This window comes from Dermacentor albipictus, chromosome 4 (genome assembly GCF_038994185.2).
Source record: "Dermacentor albipictus isolate Rhodes 1998 colony chromosome 4, USDA_Dalb.pri_finalv2, whole genome shotgun sequence".
In the NCBI taxonomy this organism is placed as follows: domain Eukaryota; kingdom Metazoa; phylum Arthropoda; class Arachnida; order Ixodida; family Ixodidae; genus Dermacentor; species Dermacentor albipictus.
This window is the reverse complement of record NC_091824.1, coordinates 58,694,789-58,713,467: the sequence shown is the minus strand read 5'-3', so window position 1 is coordinate 58,713,467 and position 18,679 is coordinate 58,694,789. Positions and strand designations below refer to the sequence as shown.

The 18,679-nt window shown below is 42.7% G+C and overlaps 1 protein-coding gene and 1 long non-coding RNA gene across 5 annotated transcripts in view; one reads left to right on the top strand and one right to left on the bottom strand.

The window, feature by feature from the left end:
• The window catches only part of LOC139059110 (uncharacterized), a 201,710-nt gene that overhangs the window by 99,620 nt on the left and 83,411 nt on the right, over positions 1 to 18,679 (top strand). For 3 of the 4 annotated variants that reach the window (XM_070537016.1, XM_070537015.1, XM_070537017.1), the window contains exons 3-6: positions 2,631 to 2,696; positions 4,928 to 5,033; positions 7,973 to 8,090; positions 9,081 to 9,160. In XM_070537016.1, coding sequence (XP_070393117.1) covers positions 8,087 to 8,090; positions 9,081 to 9,160 — 84 coding nt within the window. In that variant the 5' untranslated portion in view covers positions 2,631 to 2,696; positions 4,928 to 5,033; positions 7,973 to 8,086. The remainder of the gene's footprint in view (positions 1 to 2,630; positions 2,697 to 4,927; positions 5,034 to 7,972; positions 8,091 to 9,080; positions 9,161 to 18,679) is intronic. The other variant, XM_070537014.1, reaches the window with a different exon arrangement.
• The window catches only part of LOC139059111 (uncharacterized), a 135,084-nt gene that overhangs the window by 80,283 nt on the left and 36,122 nt on the right, over positions 1 to 18,679 (bottom strand). Inside the window, exon 3 of the long non-coding RNA XR_011513924.1 lies at positions 12,244 to 12,429. This is a non-coding gene — a long non-coding RNA (uncharacterized lncRNA). The remainder of the gene's footprint in view (positions 1 to 12,243; positions 12,430 to 18,679) is intronic.

Sequence of the window (18,679 nt, the reverse complement as noted above, 5' to 3'; positions counted from 1 at the left end):
TGTTCAGGCAGTATGCACGAAGTTATTAATTTTTTATACGCAGAACACAACTAGCCATACACAGTCAGCATAGAAGGCTTATATAAGCCACGTCTTGGCAACCTTCATATAAAATTTGCGTGTATTATATCCGAGAATATATTCGGCAAGACAGCAGTGTGACTCAAAATGTTCACATCGTATTTGTTGAAATGAACTTTTTCTAAACAGCAGCAGCTACCCAACTAGCCCTCAGGGTCGGGAAAGTTCAGGATGCTTCACATGGAAAGCTTCGCTCTAATATCCGCAGTTAAGCCTCATGTGTACCAACCAGAGTCCAAGCACATATTTGCGATGTTGGCAATGCTCGGATAACATCAAAAGAAGTAGCGAATTTCACTAATACCACTTTAAATCATAATGAGGTCGCAAGGTTGTGCGGTTTTAAGTGAGTCATCCACATAATTTACTCATATTAGATTATATGGATTATACGTTTAATTATTACATCTAACCACCGTTCACAAATGTCAGATGGTCAAATCTATCCACAATTATGGAAGAGTTGAACCATACCGGTCCTCAGGCTTTAAATTTATGTCAGTACTTCTTTGAATAAAACTGGAAAGAGCGTTTATTCACTTCCATTATTTTTCTGTTGTGCGTAATAAAACAACACATACCTACGCATGACCAGCACACATAATGTAGGCTTACAGGTACATTTAAACACGCGTACCTCTTATAGAACAGCGCGTGGTGTTGAACGACGTATTTAATTTTCCTAAAGTTCTTACATTTGGACTACCCCATTCTAGTGCTATTGGGTATGTGCCATTTTCTGGCCAATCCTCCAAATTGCGTGCCTGCCACTTTGACACAAGAGGTATAGACTATAGAATGCTGAAATGTACTTAGAGATATGTTGTACTTCTCTGGGCATACATCTCTCATCAGTCTTCCGTCAACCACCACCACCACCACCATCCTCCTCCTCCTCCTCTATGTGCACTACAGGACGAAGGCCCCTCCCAGTAATCTCCAATTAGGCCTGTGTTGCGTTGCCTGATTCCACCTTCCGCCTACAAATTTCTTAATTTCATCACCCGACCAAATGTTTTGCAATTATCGCCTGCGTCTCCCTTCCCTTGGCACGCATTCTGTAACTCAAGTCGTTCACCAGTTACCTGCCTAAGCATGGCCTGCCCAGCTCAATGCGCTTCCTAGGGGACGTCAAACCATATATAATTCGACTTTTATAGAGAATTAAACCTTTTCTCATTCCACTTGATGGCGATCTTTGGCCAAACCTGGCCCTTGCGCCATAAAACACACACACACACACACACACACACACACACACACACACACACACACACACACACACACACACACACACACACACACACACACACGCACGCACGCACGCACGCACACACACATCATCACCGTCATCATTCCATTTGTGATCAAATTTTTCGCAAACATGCTTATAAGGTGTGTTAATAATAAATGTTTCAAAATCATGTCTCCGACTTTTCTTTTTCACCAATGCCACTATACAATTAAGCAAATTTCCACTTTGCGTTTCATTGGTGAATGCTTAGAAATATGTTGTACTTCTCTGGGCATACATTTCTCATCAGCCTTCCGTCAACCATCACCACTATACAATTAAGCTAATTTCCACTTTGCGTTTAGCCAACCGGAACTACCTCTGGTTAACCTCCCTGCCTTTCTCTCTCTCTCTCTCCACTTTGCGTTCAAGGTCGCCATTCCAACGCAGACTTTTGTTCATTGCTATAATACACTGTGTAATATGTGTTTTGTTATGCCTTTCCTGTTTCTTCGACTTGTAACTATGTTGTTCTGTGTGCACATGCGTTGCCATACAACCGACTGTAGCCCCAAAGCCATAAAATAAACTCGTGTGGGTTTCTTTTGTAGCTTTTTGCTACAGTCGGTGGATGACAATCTTCGTATTGTGAACCTTTCTCCACCTTGCGGGCTTCCGCAGAACTGATTTTCCATGGCTTTCGTGTTTATACTGTTTAGTATACCTCGTGAAAAAATCCTGTACTGCGTTTCAGGTTTTTTAAATAAACAGGAAACTATCAAAGAAATAACAAACGTGGTCCTCGCCGAGGATGCCTGTCTGTCAGCTAATATTTCACCAAAAATTGCCGCCAAACAGAATCATGATCCTTGTTTCTGAGCCAAACGCTCTAACAATACTGTGAAGTTAATAATGAGCACATACCAACTGGTTCATTCGACAGTTTGTGCTTTTCGCTAGCTGCATTGTATGGAGGCTTTAAATATTTGTCAAAAAATTGCGTGAATTTGTGGAAAGGAAAAGGATAAATTATATTGCAAGGTTTTATTTTATGAAACCTAAGAACGTGTAGATGCACGTCAATTTGTTCTCAAAAATCTTGCTTGTGTTCTTTCGGTGTGCTCATTTATTCAGTAAAATTTGTTTCATTTAAATCAATACTCAAAGCAACTGGACCAATTTATTGCAGTAGTGATGATATAAAGGCACATTTAAAGGTATGACAATCTTAGTGCTAATGTCGTGGATGGGTTCTAAAGTGTAAGGGTATTTCTGCAGTAAAAAGATTAATAACGCACGTTCCAACTGTTTTCAGATTTGTCAGCTGCTGCAGCTCTGCACATTTCATCGACAACTTTGAAGGAACCGAAAGCATCATCAGGTATGTTTGTGGAAAACAATGCAAGTTGAATTACTATGCCGAAAAAAGAACTTTCGCTTAAGAAGTTATAGGTGTACTGAAATGAAGCTTTCCTTTTCGTCCTACATTTGGCAGCTGGGCTTGTCAAAGCGGCGCTGCAAAACTCGTATTTATAAGTTTTATGTGCACTATCATGTTAAGTGTTTTTGAATGTGTGAAATCGCAAAGGAGCCCGCGTAAATATTATTTTTGTGCATTTTGCTCACTATTGTAACTCTGCAATTGACAACAAAAGGACAGCCAGCCCTGAAAAGGGAAAATATGAAATCAGCCCCACACTAGCTATAGGTCATAGCATATAATCCTCTTAGTGAGAAGAGGCACAAAGAATTTGAAACCTAGAAGATCTGTATCATATCTGTATCATATCATATCATATCATATCATATCATATCATATAGTAGCGTACACTGTCCGCTACTATACGTGCAGTGAATCATCTTTAAGCCACCAGCATTACCATAGACATCGTAGACCAAGTCAAAACTCGCACACTCCAAGAGTTACAAAGTAAACCGTAATGCTAAAATGCTATCGCACAATCACAGTCAAGTGTGGCTTCTGAAAGTTTTACAGCGAAGCTGTTAGCCTCTAGTTGGTAGAAACTTCTCGCGGGGTGCTCACTCAAAAAATGGCAGCTGGAAAAAGGGTTTGAGTTTCCGCGTGGCAGAATGAAGTTTTCTCGTATATTCGAATTAAAATTCGATGCTATTATGTCTGCAGGTTGTGTATAAGTTGTACTTTACGAATTTTCTGACACATTTCACTCTGACAAATCAATTAGTTCAATAAAGCACTTGCGCCAAGAGGAGGGCCCAAAAACAAATGGCAGCTCAAAGGCTCTGTGTTCGAATTTCAGCGTAACAAAATTGTGTTTGCTCGTATGTTCGAGTCGAAATTTGAGGCTATCACGTCTGCAGGTTGTGTGTAAGTCTCACTTTACGAATTCGCTGACCCATTCTACTTTGAGACATTCAATTACTTCAATAACGAACTTACGCTTGGCGGAGTGCGTACAGGAATGAGGATGTATGCTGTGCTAACGGTACCGCCCCCTATCGACCACCCAGAGAGACCTCAAATGGCAAATGGAAAGGGGCTTTGTCTTTCAGTTTCTGCGTAACATATTTATGTTTTGTCGTATATTCTAATAACATTCCGTAGCTATCATGTCTGCAGCTTGTGTGTAAGTCGTACTTTACGCATTTTTCTGACGCAGTTTACTTTTAAGCAATAATTTAGTTCAATAAGGCACTTGCGCTTCGTGGATGGCCTAGAAGAATGAGGAAGTATGCTGAACTTCCGCAGACGTACATGCGCGCGTAACGTATGTCGATTGTGGTGGTGGTGGTGCTTGTGTCACGTCGTCTAACGTCAGTTGGGGTGGTGGTACTTGCCTAACGTCCTCACCAGCTTCGCTGTGCATCCACTTTCACAGAGTGGTATGGAGGAGGATTTTTACATTTTTCTCCTCCTTTAGCTGCTTGGTATGTGTGCGGTGAAACTAAACAGATAGAACCTGAGTATGGTAGGTGCATGAACATTCTTCATTTCTTGAAATTGCATAATATAACATTGTTTCCTTTTGTTCTTGCACTATTTACATTGCAATATGAGGAGATTACATACACACCTGGTACCAGCTACACTGGAGAGGACCTCAATGAGGCAAAAGCTTGTTGTGGACCAGCAGTTTTCTTTCAATATGCTACAGAAGGACTGATCGCGGTGACAGTTGCCTACTTCTATTTTAATGTTTCTTATGCGTGAAAGTGCTATAATACTTCAACAATTATAGAGTATTACTACCTCGGGATTAATCTTAACGTACCACGTACGGTGGTAACCAAATTATTGAACAAGATCCCAGGCACTGAATCGGCTCCTGCACTCTTGTTTGGAACAGTGACACTTGCATACTTTTGGTCTTTGCTATTCAGCTCTGCAAATATATATCTATATATCGTCAATCTGCCAAGTTTATGTGTGTAATAGATATACTATTTAGAGCCCTCTTCCGCCAATTTACCCTATTCAGGAGTTTAGTCCATATTAAGCAAGAAACAGTGATAGTCAAATTTGAATATTTTTTAGAAGTTTCATGACAGGAATCAGGAGAAAAAAATCCCCATCTTTACCTTTTAATACATGTTTACCGTATGCGCTTCACAGCGTCGTTTCTTTTTTTGCAGATAAAGAAAAGCTGCATCACTGTGTAATGCTTGCAGCAGTGAAGTCCTGTACCCTACTTTGAGCAAGCTTTTGGACAGCTGCTAAGAAGACATGCATCCTCTTTTGGTATTTATGTTGTCATGCTGAGTTTTATAGGTCCACGGCTGGTAGAACCTTAAAAAATCTAGATGGTGTTCTGTAGTGAGTCAAATGGTCGCTAAGTTTGGTTAAGAGCGACGTATAAAACGCTGCAAGAGACTGCAGGCGTATATACATGCATATGGTCATGCATACATATTCACGCCACATTTTGATCTCAGTTCCGTCTTGGGCAGAACTGTGCAAGTTACAAGGGTGTTTATCCTCACTATCCTCTTCGCCAGTTTCAGCGCATATATATATATATATATATATATATATATATATATATATATATATATATATATATATATATATATATATATATATATATATATATATATATAATTCAATGAGAAGTTCTGTAGGTCCGGTGCATAGGTAGATTTAGAAACGAAGGTGCACACTTACAAACATTAAAGATGCAATTTTCGTAAGTGTGCACTTTCGTTTCTAAATGTATATATATATATATATATATATATATATATATATATATATATATATATATATATATATATATATATATATAATATGAGGATGCACGGATGCCCGAAATGCTGCGTTCACATGCATGCATGTATACATGTATACAACACAGCAATTTCGACATGAGTGCTTTCTTGATATGGAATATATATCTGCTGCATATCGGCTGTGCGGTACACATGTGTCTAGAATGCGAATACGTGCACCAACTGCCCTAGAGGAGACCGCGGCTCAAACGCCCTTGGCTGCTTTTTTTTGGTGGGTGTTGTGGTACACCCAGTCATAAGGGTGTAGCGTGCAACACCTTATGTTTGGGGTGTGCACGGAACACCCTAGCGTCTTAAACTATACGCACCCGTTCATAATTGCTCGTCAAGTACCCTTATGTTGCGAATCTTCATGGAACCGTAAGAGTGGTAGTACGGTGACAAACTGTTTACACCCTTAAGGGTGCAAAATTTTTGTGTGCATAGTTTATCGCGGCATTGTTTCTTGGAGGCATGGTTTACTTGAATTCACCATGGCAGTTCCCTTTAAGTGATGGAATGTCGGTAGTACGGAGGTGGACAGAGAGGCGACAGGGGTCGCATTTATTTAAAGGTCCCTATGAGGTAAGAATGGCTAACGTATACGCGTCAGCTCAGATTCTGTGCCGGGAACGTTCTAGGCATGCGCTCTTGTCATTCTTCCTTTTTGGCCAGGCACTCTGCTGCAGCCGTTAGCCCCCCTACAGTGGCATGCTAGACACAAACGCACTTGTGACGAGGCAATTGGATGCGCCACTTGAAACTATACTCGTGGACCACTTCCTGTGGCATTGAAGAGAACGCTATACGGAGGCAAAGCGCACGCTTGGCAACGCTCTTAAGATAGTCGTAAGCTATGCTGTGGAAGATAACACATGTATGTTCTATATTTACTGCGGTGTTCATATGCATACTATAAGAGAAAAAATATACACCACTTAGTGTCAGAGTTCAATTTGCTATATGCGTTTTGCTCTTCCGCGTTTTGGAAAATACCGAAGCGTCGTAGTAGCTGCAAAGAGGCCGACCAAAGCGGCTGTAACAGTCACATCGAATCATGCAATGCTGAGAATCTCTGCCCCAGAAACCTTGTTTGAAAATTTTAGCTGGCTACGTTCAAGGTTGAAATTATATCAACGGAAGACAGCCGACAATTTCATGACGGAGACTATAAGCCATGAATCGAGACGCTATCGAAATCAGGAACATATGGAAGCAATATATGTGTGAGCAACGGCGTTGACTAATGGTCACGTCTGTTACAGAGGCTTTGATGAAAACATATTGCAGTAGCAGCCATTCTGGTGTAGCGTAGTCGTAAAACCGTGGATTGTTGAAGAACTTCCAAGTTAGGGCTAACTAGAGCGCGTCTTCCATTTCCGCCTGCGTGAATCCGTGTATGTCAGCATGATTTTAGGTTGTATACTTAGTGTGAGGCTATATACCATGTGTGGAGACCACACAATTTGCATTGTGAGGTTGTTCCCTGAGTGTTCTACTGTCATTTCTTCGCGCTACATTTGTCCACGATGATACAAACCGGGAGTATTGCAAGTAAGCGGTGGAAGTTAAATGTACTACACCGGGTGGTTCTGCAAAGTAATTATTAAAAATCACCAGTGGCAGGTACTACAATTCTAGTCCTTGAGCTGGTCCACACGAAGAGGTGGACATGCTCGATAAATCTAAATGCGTAATTCACTAATTAGACAAATAAGCATGTAAGTTCTTAATCAATCACCTTATAGCACGCAGTGCAATTAACGAATTGCAGCTGGTGAGACTGCAAGGCATATGCACTTGAATTTAATTTTGTGGATGAGACCATTTTCGAGGTATGCGTCATCAAACTTCCTGTAAAAATGCACTGTCGTTCCGCTTACTTCTCTAACAAAGCACTGTTTATAGTATTGAAGCGCGAAAGTAATTGGTCCACCGATGTATTTCTTCGCTAAGTCTGGGAACTAATATCTAGAAACTTGTGTCATCCTGACAATTCTTTCCAAGTGAATCCGCCTTACGAACACCCTGGCTACAAATTTATTAATTGCAATATATGCCATATGGTAATTAGTTTAAATTTAATTTGTGAATGTTTGTTAAATAGTCAATTATGCATTTCGGTTTTTCGTGCATAGAATAGCCACCTATCTGAGCAATCCAACTGAAGGATTGGAATTAGGCTATCTGGCACAGATGAGTTTTAAATATTGGTTCAAGTCTTCGCAGCAGTGCCCAGTATAATATGGTACGGTACTTCGACGCGAAAGGCAATAAAAGACAGATGGACAATATGAGAGTAGTAATTTGTGTTGCTGTGTGTTTAGGCAGAGCAGATGGGAACTACTGATGTCTTACATTTGCTAAAAGAAGTAACTTTAGATCCTTGAATATTTTCTTCCACATAAACAGGAACGAAAAGTGGAGATAGAATGCTGGAAAAAAAAAAACTGAAACGAGGAATGAGAAAAAAGGGGTCTGCTGATTCCAGCACAATGAAAGGCACAGAGATGAGTTGTACCGGCCATGTGTGAGTGAGCTCCAAGGTTATCCTTGATATAGAATGGGCAGCAGAAAAACTTGCCAAGTAGTAGAAAATATGACTGCAATCAAATGAAAAGAGTGTGAATTCACACAATTACTCAAGAATATAATGAATACGAACCTAATCAAGATGTCTATTGGCTGCAGTTGAGTTGTGTCTAAGGTAACGAAAGAGGAAGGTGGCAAATGCATCTGAAGCAGTGACACACCCCACAAGAAATGCCAAAACAACAAAACCTGGGATTGCCAGAGATGGGGTAGAAGTGGCAGGATTGTTGAAATTGATTGATATGTGTAAGATCATTGACATCCAAAAGTATAACATGGAAAATGATCAGGAAAAATGCAGCACAGAAAAAGCTTTGAGCATAAACTTGAAATTGGCATAAACTATAAGTATTAGAAAGCAGATATAAGTGAGTAAGCTCATCACCATTCTGGATAATACCATTGCTGTAGCAGAAATGACTAAAATATGTTCTTGGCGACGATAGCTAAAAAAACAGCTTTTGTAAACAATTATGATCAAGAACTGGAGGCCACAGAATACAAAAGGTGAAGCAAGAAAAGCCTTACAAGCATTGCTCGAAAGAAAAACTGCAGTTGAGAATGAATAATACAGCATATCTGTGAGAACAACAATGCAGGCATTGCAGAAAAAAGATGTTTCAACAATTTGCACATAGACGCTTCATCTCGTTCAGCATTGGTAAGACGAAAAAAGGGAGAGTGTTACGATAATAATATCAAGCAATGAGATTGTCACCGGATTAAGACTATAACTCTATTAGCTTGCTGTATATATTATGCAAAAGTTTACTAAAATTATCTCGAACATGGGCAATAAAACACTACAGCTCCAACAACAATAAGTACAGGCCCGTTTTCAAGAAGTGTTAAAAATAGAGCACATTCGTTATTAAAACAGTCGAGAAACATGTAAATAATATATAAGCACAATGTTTATCCTTTGCAGGTTGTGAAAATACATCCGGTTCTGTGGAGACTACAGCTGTCATGCAGGGACTGTGGAAACAACGCATGGAGGAAGGAGATGTAAGTGCAATAGTGTGTACAAGAGGGAGCACCAAGCTTGTTCTGAAGCAATGCTTGCCTATTATGTATGCATTGGAACCTAACAAAAAAAAGTAGTTCCAAGAAACTCTCAAATGAAATCTTCAGTCACGTGGAACAGATTTGTTGAGGCGCAGTTGTTTAGTTGTCGTGTATTATGGACACAAATTCCGAAGTTCCTTTTTGTACTGCTCACAGGAGCATGTCAGAACACAGCTGAATGAACAGCAAAAATACAAGGTTCCTTCAAAAATTGAGCAAAAAAATCAAATGCTTTCAAAGATGTCTTCAATACCTCCACTGTACGTTATTCTTCAACGTCGAATATGTTAGAAGTGTTAGTGTTTATTGAAGGGCTAGATTAATAAAGATATGGTGCATGGCTCAAGAAGATATTTTGGCAATCTGCAAATAAATAAGACATTGTCCAGCTGATTAGACTTTTTGTTGATAAACTATGAATCGCCAAGTACTTGGACCAGCAATATCCCATGTCATGCTTGAAGATTTGCATTTTATATTAAGATGAAACGGGCAGCAAGGGTTTACAATGGCACTCAATCTCTGGAAGTGTTATATTTATCTAGGCAAGTTAATCATGGTGTACAAAGAGAAATCTGCAAGGAGAATAGCTTGGAGGTACTCGGCAATTACTCTGAAGTCACAAACAGCATATTACCACTATCCAAGAAACGGAGACTATACAGATGATAAATCACTTTGGAGGTGCTTTCGTCAAAGCCTGAGAAATTGAGTTTACAACGAGTGATGAAAATCAATAACAGGTGTAACATCATTAGTACAAATATGCAATATGATAGTGGTATATAGTTTAGGAAAGCGTAATAGGATACAAACAGAGCACCAAAATAGACACAATGGGAACGGAGGTACAGTCGGGTTGGGCAGAGAATTAGACGAACGAATGAGATTATGAAGTTTGCATGGTAAGCATTGTCAATTCAGACTAGGCCTCATATTTACAAAAAAAGCTCTAATGCTAGATTTGTTCATAACAGGATACTGTAGCCAATCCTTGTGCTGGTTATATTATTAGCGCAGGGTGCCTGTCAATGGCAAAGAGCACTTAACGAACAAAATGCTCAGTGAATTTGGCCCGAAGTGTATTTAAGGAGCACTGGAAGAGGCTTTTGCCCAGTGTGGATTTATTTCTGTTGCTTCTTCTGGCTCTGCTGTTGCTGGTGGTGACATGTTATATATTTTCATGTCTTGACAACCATAGCAGAATGACTGGCTTAATTGAGCACAATATTGAAATCCTGATTTGTCTTTCAAGGCTTACTAGCACATGCAATCATTGCGAAATATTGCTGGCTCTTCTGCGAAGGTGTAAATTATACATCTAATGCAGCCGCTATGATATCAGTGTAGTTTAACAGAAAAGACCACGACAAAATCTTTTATGTTCAATTTTTGGGCAACCTTGGACCATAAACATTAAGAGGTGCTCGTGATAGAAGTTTCTTTTTTTGGTTTTATCGTAGTTTTTACTGGTGAACGTTATTAAGTACCTACGTCCTTCAAGTTGAGAAATATCACATCCATTTAGGTGTGCTCATCTGGAACTTTTGCAAATAAATTTGTTGTCGGATAACTGTTTCTGCTAGCATCATTGATGCTGCTATAAGAGATAACAGTTGATAACTTTACTTCAGAGCTCTAACAGCATGTAGCAGTAGTTCTCCGCCACAGCAAAATGCGATCATAATGGGCTCCTATATACGTTACTGAATGCTTGATCAAGGGGGAAAAAATGCATGGGCTCCAGCAAGGACACATATCGTATAATTTTTCATGATAGCTAGTAATGGAATCCTGCACATATGAAATGTCAATTCCATAATACGCAAACCTTTATTAATAGAGGCCCAGGAAAGCTGTTAAGATGTTTAATTAGACGCTTGCATCGCATAGCATATGTTGCATCGCATAGCATCGGACAAAAGCAATCCTCCTATTATAGCAGCCCAGCAAGTACTGCGTGAGTGCATATGTGTGGGAGGGGGTGAGTGTGTATGTCAGTTCTAGTATTCGCTAGCTTTTTCAGATCCAAATGAAATAAAGGTACAGCAATAGCAGAAAAGCTTTGTTTTAAATGGCCATAAGGTAGCTATTATAGAAACTTCAGTTTGAAGAAAGAACACCATGAGAATGCTGATACTTTCTGGGCTGTTTAGCGATTGCACGAACATCAAGTGGAGTTTGTGAATATATACGGGCCTTGAACCTCTCTCAGACGAAAACTTTACAGGGTGAATGTTTTGAGGCAATGTACGGTAAGTGTTCCGTAGCAATAATTGTTCGGCATGTGCAGTAATGGATGAGCTCGGCACCTTTGAAGCAGTAATTGTTTTTCTTTTCCTGTTTTCGTTTACGAGATAGAGGTTTTCAAAGACCGGTCTTCATTGTCCAGATTTCCCTGAAGCATGAGACTGGCAGCCTTTTCCTTCGGCAAAAACATTAGGTGGGGGAGTAATTGCTTTTATTAACATATGAAACAAACTAACACTATCATATGAAACCGTCAACTTTTCCATTACGAGAACCCAAAAATTTAGGCTCTCAAGCAAATCTCTGACCATAGGGTCTTCGGCCAACTCCTCATAGAAATAAATTCAAGTGTTACGCCATGTTAGCGCTTGAACTGCAGTGTCACCTGCCAGCTATGTATGCCACGACTTTAAGGAATATATTAGACATAAAAAGTTGTTACTAAATCTGACTATTACTCAAAAAGCAATGTCTCTTCTTCGTGGGCACAATTAAAACTTTTCAAAACGTGTTCACTGTGCTCCGTGGCAACGGGCACTGGATTATCGCATGCCTTTAACATGCGTTCGCAAACGATGAAAAAGTGCTTGTCTCGGCATTAAAGTTTACGGCATAATCGTATACGGCAGGGGGTTCATGATCACCAATGTAATGCTTACTTTACAGCAGCCATCCCTCATACTTGAGAGAAAAGCACGTAATAGCAGCAAAAATGCATGTAGCAGCAGTAGCCTGAATAACAGTACTGTGCTACGAGAGCGAAGAAGACCTACCTTGGCAATACGTCCCAGAATCAGGTAAACCAGCGATGACATTGATGTGTAGAACCGCTACAGCTGTTCCGAGCCGATGCGATGTAACAACCCGAGGCTTGCAAGAGCGCCCAAGAGTCTTGATAACTGTCTCCGCTGCAAAATCATTCGGTCACACGCTCGAACAGCCGCTGCCGACGACGTAACCTGCAAGAAGTAAAAAAAATCACTGAGATCATGTACATGAAACATTTAGCCTAAGTGACGCTAGCATTTGCACATGCGGTATACAGGTACAAACGTGAAAGTTGAAAGGTATAACAAAGTGACTAACCATCCCTATTGACACGCATTAAATGGTTGCGCGCACACAGCAGCGATGTATTCTTCAAGAGCATTACCAATCAACTATGCACCGGTGGAGAGTTCAAATCAAGACTAGGTGCTCCAAAGCAAGAGCCACGTGATTTGATGTAGAAACATGACAATTACAGGTACCGCTATCTAGGCAAACAGGTACTGGCACAACACACCCCGTTTCAATCATGCTATCGAAGTAGACCCATCTTTTAAAGCCATAATTTAGCTTTTAGTACGTATACTCCTTCTCCCCCCTGTAGCAATTCGCAATAAATCTGTTTCGTGGACAAGTTTTCCGCCGCTTTATTAGTCGCTGCAAGTTGGCTTCGCCACTTTTTGACAACATGCTGTCTCAAAAGTTTATGAACAGCCTAAAGGGACACTAAAGAGCAACACTGAATTGATTTAAAGTGGTAGCGCTGTCCTTTTAACCACCATTTTCATTAATTTCGTTGATAAAAGTAAATTATTGAGCATGCACATACTCCACACACATTTTACGGACGCAAATAAAAACAAAAAACTAAATTTTTGTTTGTTTTGCCCCCAAATCCCTCAACGGCCGTAAATCATCATGACACCACATATTTCAAAGGATGAATAGAAGTCAAACGAGGTATGCCGCTGGCGCCAGCGTTTCGACAAAGGAACTTGTCTTCGTCAGCGCCGTCATAAGCTCAAGTCCTTTTGTCCAAACAACGGTTCCAGCGACATCTCTCGTTCAACCCCTGTTGCTCAATATAAGTTTCCATGTTCGTGATACATAAATAGTTAATTTTCTTAATCCATCCTCTCCGCTATCCTCTTTCCCTACCCTTTACTCACCAGCTTCCATCCCTCCACTGCCAACCACCATTGAGGTGCCAGGAGACTGTGCTACAGTGCGATCAGCAGCAATTTCCGTCCCTTCGTTTTCCTGTATTTATTTATTTATTTATTTATTTATTTATTTAAGCAACCCATTACTAATACCAAGTCCTCTGAATTCACGGATTTCAAAGTGCCTTCTCGCACACGGGCCATTTCGGGGCACGACACCTTATGGAAACTTTCTATCTGAAATTTGCAGCTGCTCTATATTACAGAGTCCAGGTGGTCTGGTGCAAAAAGCTAGAGCATGGACACCTGTGTTTCGTTTTAGGTATCCCCCTTTCCCCACCAGTGCTGGGTAGCAAACCGGACGCTTGTCTGGTTGACCTCTCTGCCTTTCTTCTCCTTGCTTTCTCTCTATCTCGGCTCAACAAAACTCCTCTCACGCTAAGGAAGGCGTAATTTCAATTGGAGAAGCGTAACTTCCTAATATAAAAACAACGCAAATTCTATAACGCCACCTAATCGACCACGAGCTACTACAATTTATCTAGGGCGTTTCAAGGACAGAGAGAGAGAGAAAATGATAAATGAAAGGTAGGGAGGTTAACCAGGACTGAGCCCGGTTGGCTACCCTACACTGGGGAAAGGGAAACGGGGACGGAAAGATTAAAGAAAGAAGAGAAAGTCCACCAGGGATATCGTTCAGTCACTCAGTCCGGATTACAGACGCTGACTCAATCCTGTATCTTTCAAATATCGCAGCAGCGCTTTTGTGGCCTTTTGTAGCTGCGATATACGAGGCCATGGTCCCAAGATCTTGTTCAATGTGAACGGTTTTCTGTCTAACTGGTTGAGAGCTGTGCAGAGATCTTGTCTTTCATTTTCAAATGATGGGCAGTAGCACAGTAGATGGTCTATAGTTTCTTCGACACCGCAGGCATTGCACTCGGCGCTATCAGCCATTCCAATCAAAAACGTATATGCATTCGTGAATGCGACGCCCAAGCGTAAGCGGCACAGCATTGTTTCCTCATTACGCGGAAGCCCTGGTAACAGCCGCAGTTGCATAGATGGATCGAGGGAATGCAATCGATGGTGAGTGAAATCAGGTGTGTGCCACTTCTCCAATGTCATACGGTGCGCTAGCTTGCCTAAGTGTTGGGCTGCGTCAGTACGCGATAAAGGTATAGAAACAAGGGTTGCTCCTTCGTGTGCTTTCTTAGCAGCGTCGTCAGCGAGGTCGTTGCCGGAGATACCGCAATGGCCAGGCAGCCACTGAAACACGACGTCGTGCCCTTTCGCAATCATGTGATGGTGAATTTCTCGTATCTCCGATACGAGTTGTTCACAGGACCCGCGACGAAGAGATGACAGAAGACATTGTAAGGCCGCCTTTGAATCACAGAATATTGCCCACCGATTAGCCGGTTGGTTGTTAACGTAATCAACGGCACCTCGGAGGGCAACAAGCTCCGAACCGGTCGATGTTGTCAAGTGAGAAATCTTGTATCGGAAGATTTGTGATCGTGATGGTATAACCACTGCCCCGGTGGAGCTGGTCTGGGTGGAAGAGCCATCCGTATATATGTGGACTCGGTCAAAGTAGGAAGTGTGCAAACAATCCAGAGCTGCTTGCTTCAAGGCCAAGGTAGGTAGGTCGGTCTTCTTTCTTATTCCTGGAACCGTAAGCCGCACTTGAGGTTGTTTTAAACACCACAAAGCTGAGGTTGAACGTGCTGATGGTGTAAACCCCGATGGTAGGGAGGCACGATACTTGCTGACCTCGTTGGAGAACGATGCCTGTGGTCGTCGTTCTGGCAGACAGGCAAGAAAGCTTGATTGAATCCGTGAAATATGACGAACATGGGGCCTGAGCGAGTCGGTGCTGATGTAAGTCGTGATAGGATGGTCTTGAGCCATTATAATGGTTCCTGCTGTTGAGGCGCTCCGCGGAAGGCCTAGGCAAACACGTAGTGCCTGTGCTTGCACGCTCTGAAGTTCTCGAAGATTTGACTTGCATATTTTAGCAAGCACGGGAGAACTATAGCGTAGAAATCCGATAAAAAGTGCTCGATATAACTGTAGCATGGAGCCTATTGACGATCCCCATGTTTTGCCGGCGATGAACTTGAAGATGTGAACTATAGATGTGAGCCTCTTCTTCAAGTGGGCAACCTGAGGGCTCCAAGAGAGGTCCCGGTCAACAATGACACCCAAAAACCGATGATTTTTCTTGTAGCAGATAGGCTGGCCATTGATGTATACTGGATAGCCAGACATCGCTTTTCGCGTAAAAGCGACTAACGCACATTTTTCTGTTGAGATGGTAAGGCCTTGTGTCTGAAGATAGTCAGATGCCTGTGTTGCTGCTTGCTGTAGCCTTGCGCGAACCTGCAGACGAGTGACCGCTGATGTCCAGATACAGATGTCGTCGGCGTATATTGAAACACTCACTGTTTCCGGGAGGGATTCAGCCAGCCCAAGAAGCGCGAGGTTGAAAAGAACAGGGCTTAGAACACCGCCTTGGGGAACGCCTCGGCATGTGTAGTGGTCGGTAGTCGGACCATCTTCCGTACGCACGAACAAGGACCTTTGTGTCAAGTAGTTTCTGATCCATCGATATACTCGCCCTCCTAGTTCAACTGTCAGAAGTGCGTCTAGAATGGTTTGATGGGAAACATTGTCGTAAGCGCCTTTCACGTCAAGAAAGAGTGCGGCTGATAATCGCTTCCGAGATTTTTGTTGTTCTACAGAAGATACCAGATCGATGACACTGTCAATCGATGAACGGCCTCGTCGAAATCCCGCCGTTGAGTCAGGGTAAATTTTGTTGTATTCAAGGTACCATTCGAGACGCATGAGGATCATACGTTCCATGAGTTTCCCGACGCAGCTGGCAAGTGCTATCGGCCGATAAGATGCCAGTTCGAGCGGTGACTTTCCTGTTTTTAGTAGAGGTACCAGGCGGCTTCGTTTCCATTCCTGTGGGACGACACCATCTCGCCATGAGCTGTTAAAAAGGCTGAGGAGTTGTCTTCGTGCTTCTTGACCTAGCTGGCGCAAAGCACTATATGTTATCCCATCGGGCCCTGGTGAAGATGAACTCCTGCAGAGCGCCATAGCAGCTTCTAACTCTTCCATAGAGAATGGAGCGTCCATACTTGTATCTCGTGGACCGGGGATGTCACCTGAAGGCATGTCAAAGGCTAAAACTGTGCCGTCGGCGACTTTCGCACAAAATTCCTCCGCAATTTCTACCTCACGGCGGTTTTCATAGAGAGCAAGGGCGTTGAAAGGGTGTCGTTGCTGGGGGCTTGAGCTAAGGCCCCGTAGGGTACGCCACACACGGGATAACGGCTTGCGGGGGTCCAGTGACTCGCAAAAGCATTTCCATCTTTGGTCCGCTAGCATATCCATTCGCCGCTTTATCTTCTTTTGCATACGCCGAGCTTCTCTGAGGTCAAGAATTGACTTCGTGCGCCTGTACCTCCTTTCAGCTCGGCGACGAAGTGCACGAAGCCTTTCCAACTCAATGTCATTCTCTGTACGCTTTGATGAATGTGTGAAGCAACGCGTGCAATCTTGCATTGCGTCAGCAATTATATCTTCTAATTTGCGTGCGATACGTTTCTTGCATGTGTCTTCTACACGAGCTTGAAAGACTGACCAGTTGATGTGGCGAGATACAACCGGTAATGCGGCGTTTAGTCCATCGATTCTCACATAGGTCGGAATGTGATCACTTCCATGGGTTTCAATATCGGTGAACCACTGCACGCTCGAAGTCAGGCAACGTGACACAAAAGTCAAGTCAAGGCAGCTGCTGTACGATGTTCCTCGCAGAAATGTCGGGCTTCCATCGTTTAGAAGACATAGGTTGTGGCCTGATGCAAATGATATTAGTGACCGGCCCCTCGAGTTTATCCTGGAGCTTCCCCATATATAGTGGTGAGCGTTGAAATCCCCTGTTATTATCCAAGGACCGGGAGTAGCAGTCATAATATCTTCTAGTCTTTTGCTATTAAACTGACTGGTTGGAGATAGGTAGACGCCAATAAGAGTAAAAGACAGCCTCTTCTTTTTCACAGTAACACAGACGTATTGGTTACCGTCGTGTGGCGCTACGGGTTGGGAAAAATACGTAAGGTCTTTGCGGATGTAAACCAAAACCTTACTACTACGGACACACGTGGTTGAAACAAAAGGTTCATATCCTGATAGTCTTATGGAGGCTGATAAGTTCGGTTCGCAGATAACCAGTATAGGAAAGTGGTTGTCAAACACGAACTGCCGCAACTCCGAAATACGTGACCTCAGGCCTCTCGCATTCCATTGGAATATGGAGGCACTTCTGACATCATCCCGGAACAATCGCTGTTGTTGTCGATGAGCCATGGTTCTGCTGTAGAAACCCTCAAGCACTGGACTTCTGAAGGCTCTCAAGAACCGGATTGATGGCATCCAGCACTTGCAACGCACTTCGAGCTGTTGGTGTCTGTAGCTTGTCCAGAAGAACACGAATAGCACTCATCAGAGAGCTTATCATGACAACGACTTGTTGATCCTGGTCTGACAATTTATCAGGAACAGATGAGGTATCCTTTGCTGTAGAGCTCTGGTTTCGCTCAGTAGGGGGATCTAGCCGCGGGAGTGCAGGCCAAGCGTCAGCAGCCATGCTGTTCGATGCACCTGTGTCCTTTGAGCTGACTGCGTTTGGCCGGGGCGGAAGAGCGGGTGGCAATGTACGTGGCTGGCGTTCTGCAGAGGCTTTGGAGGTTCTTGATCGACGTCGGCGACGTGATCGTCGTCGCTTAATAGATGCTGCTGCTTCTCGGTGAGACGAGTGGTCTCTAACCATTTTTCTCAATATTGCCATTTCCTTTCGTATCAAAGGGCATTCCTTCGAGGATGCATCATGAGGGCCGCTACAGTTTGTGCACTTCAGCACATTGGCCTCGCACGTGTTAGTGGTGTGTGGCCCAGTGCAGCGAGAACAGACGGTAGTGTTCTTGCACACACTACTCACATGCCCAAACTTCATGCATTTCCAACACTGCAGCGGTTTTGGTATAAACGGGCGAACTGCGTGTCGAAAGTGGCCCACTTTCACATGCGATGGGAGGGATTCGCCCTTAAATACGATCTTAACACACCGTGACGTGCCGAGGCGAAACGCGTTTGTGATGATGGTGTTTTCGGTAGCCGGCTTGATTAAGATCGACAGATCGGAGTCGACAATCCTCTCGTCAACATCATAAATTACGCCAGTACTGACTTGTTTGCC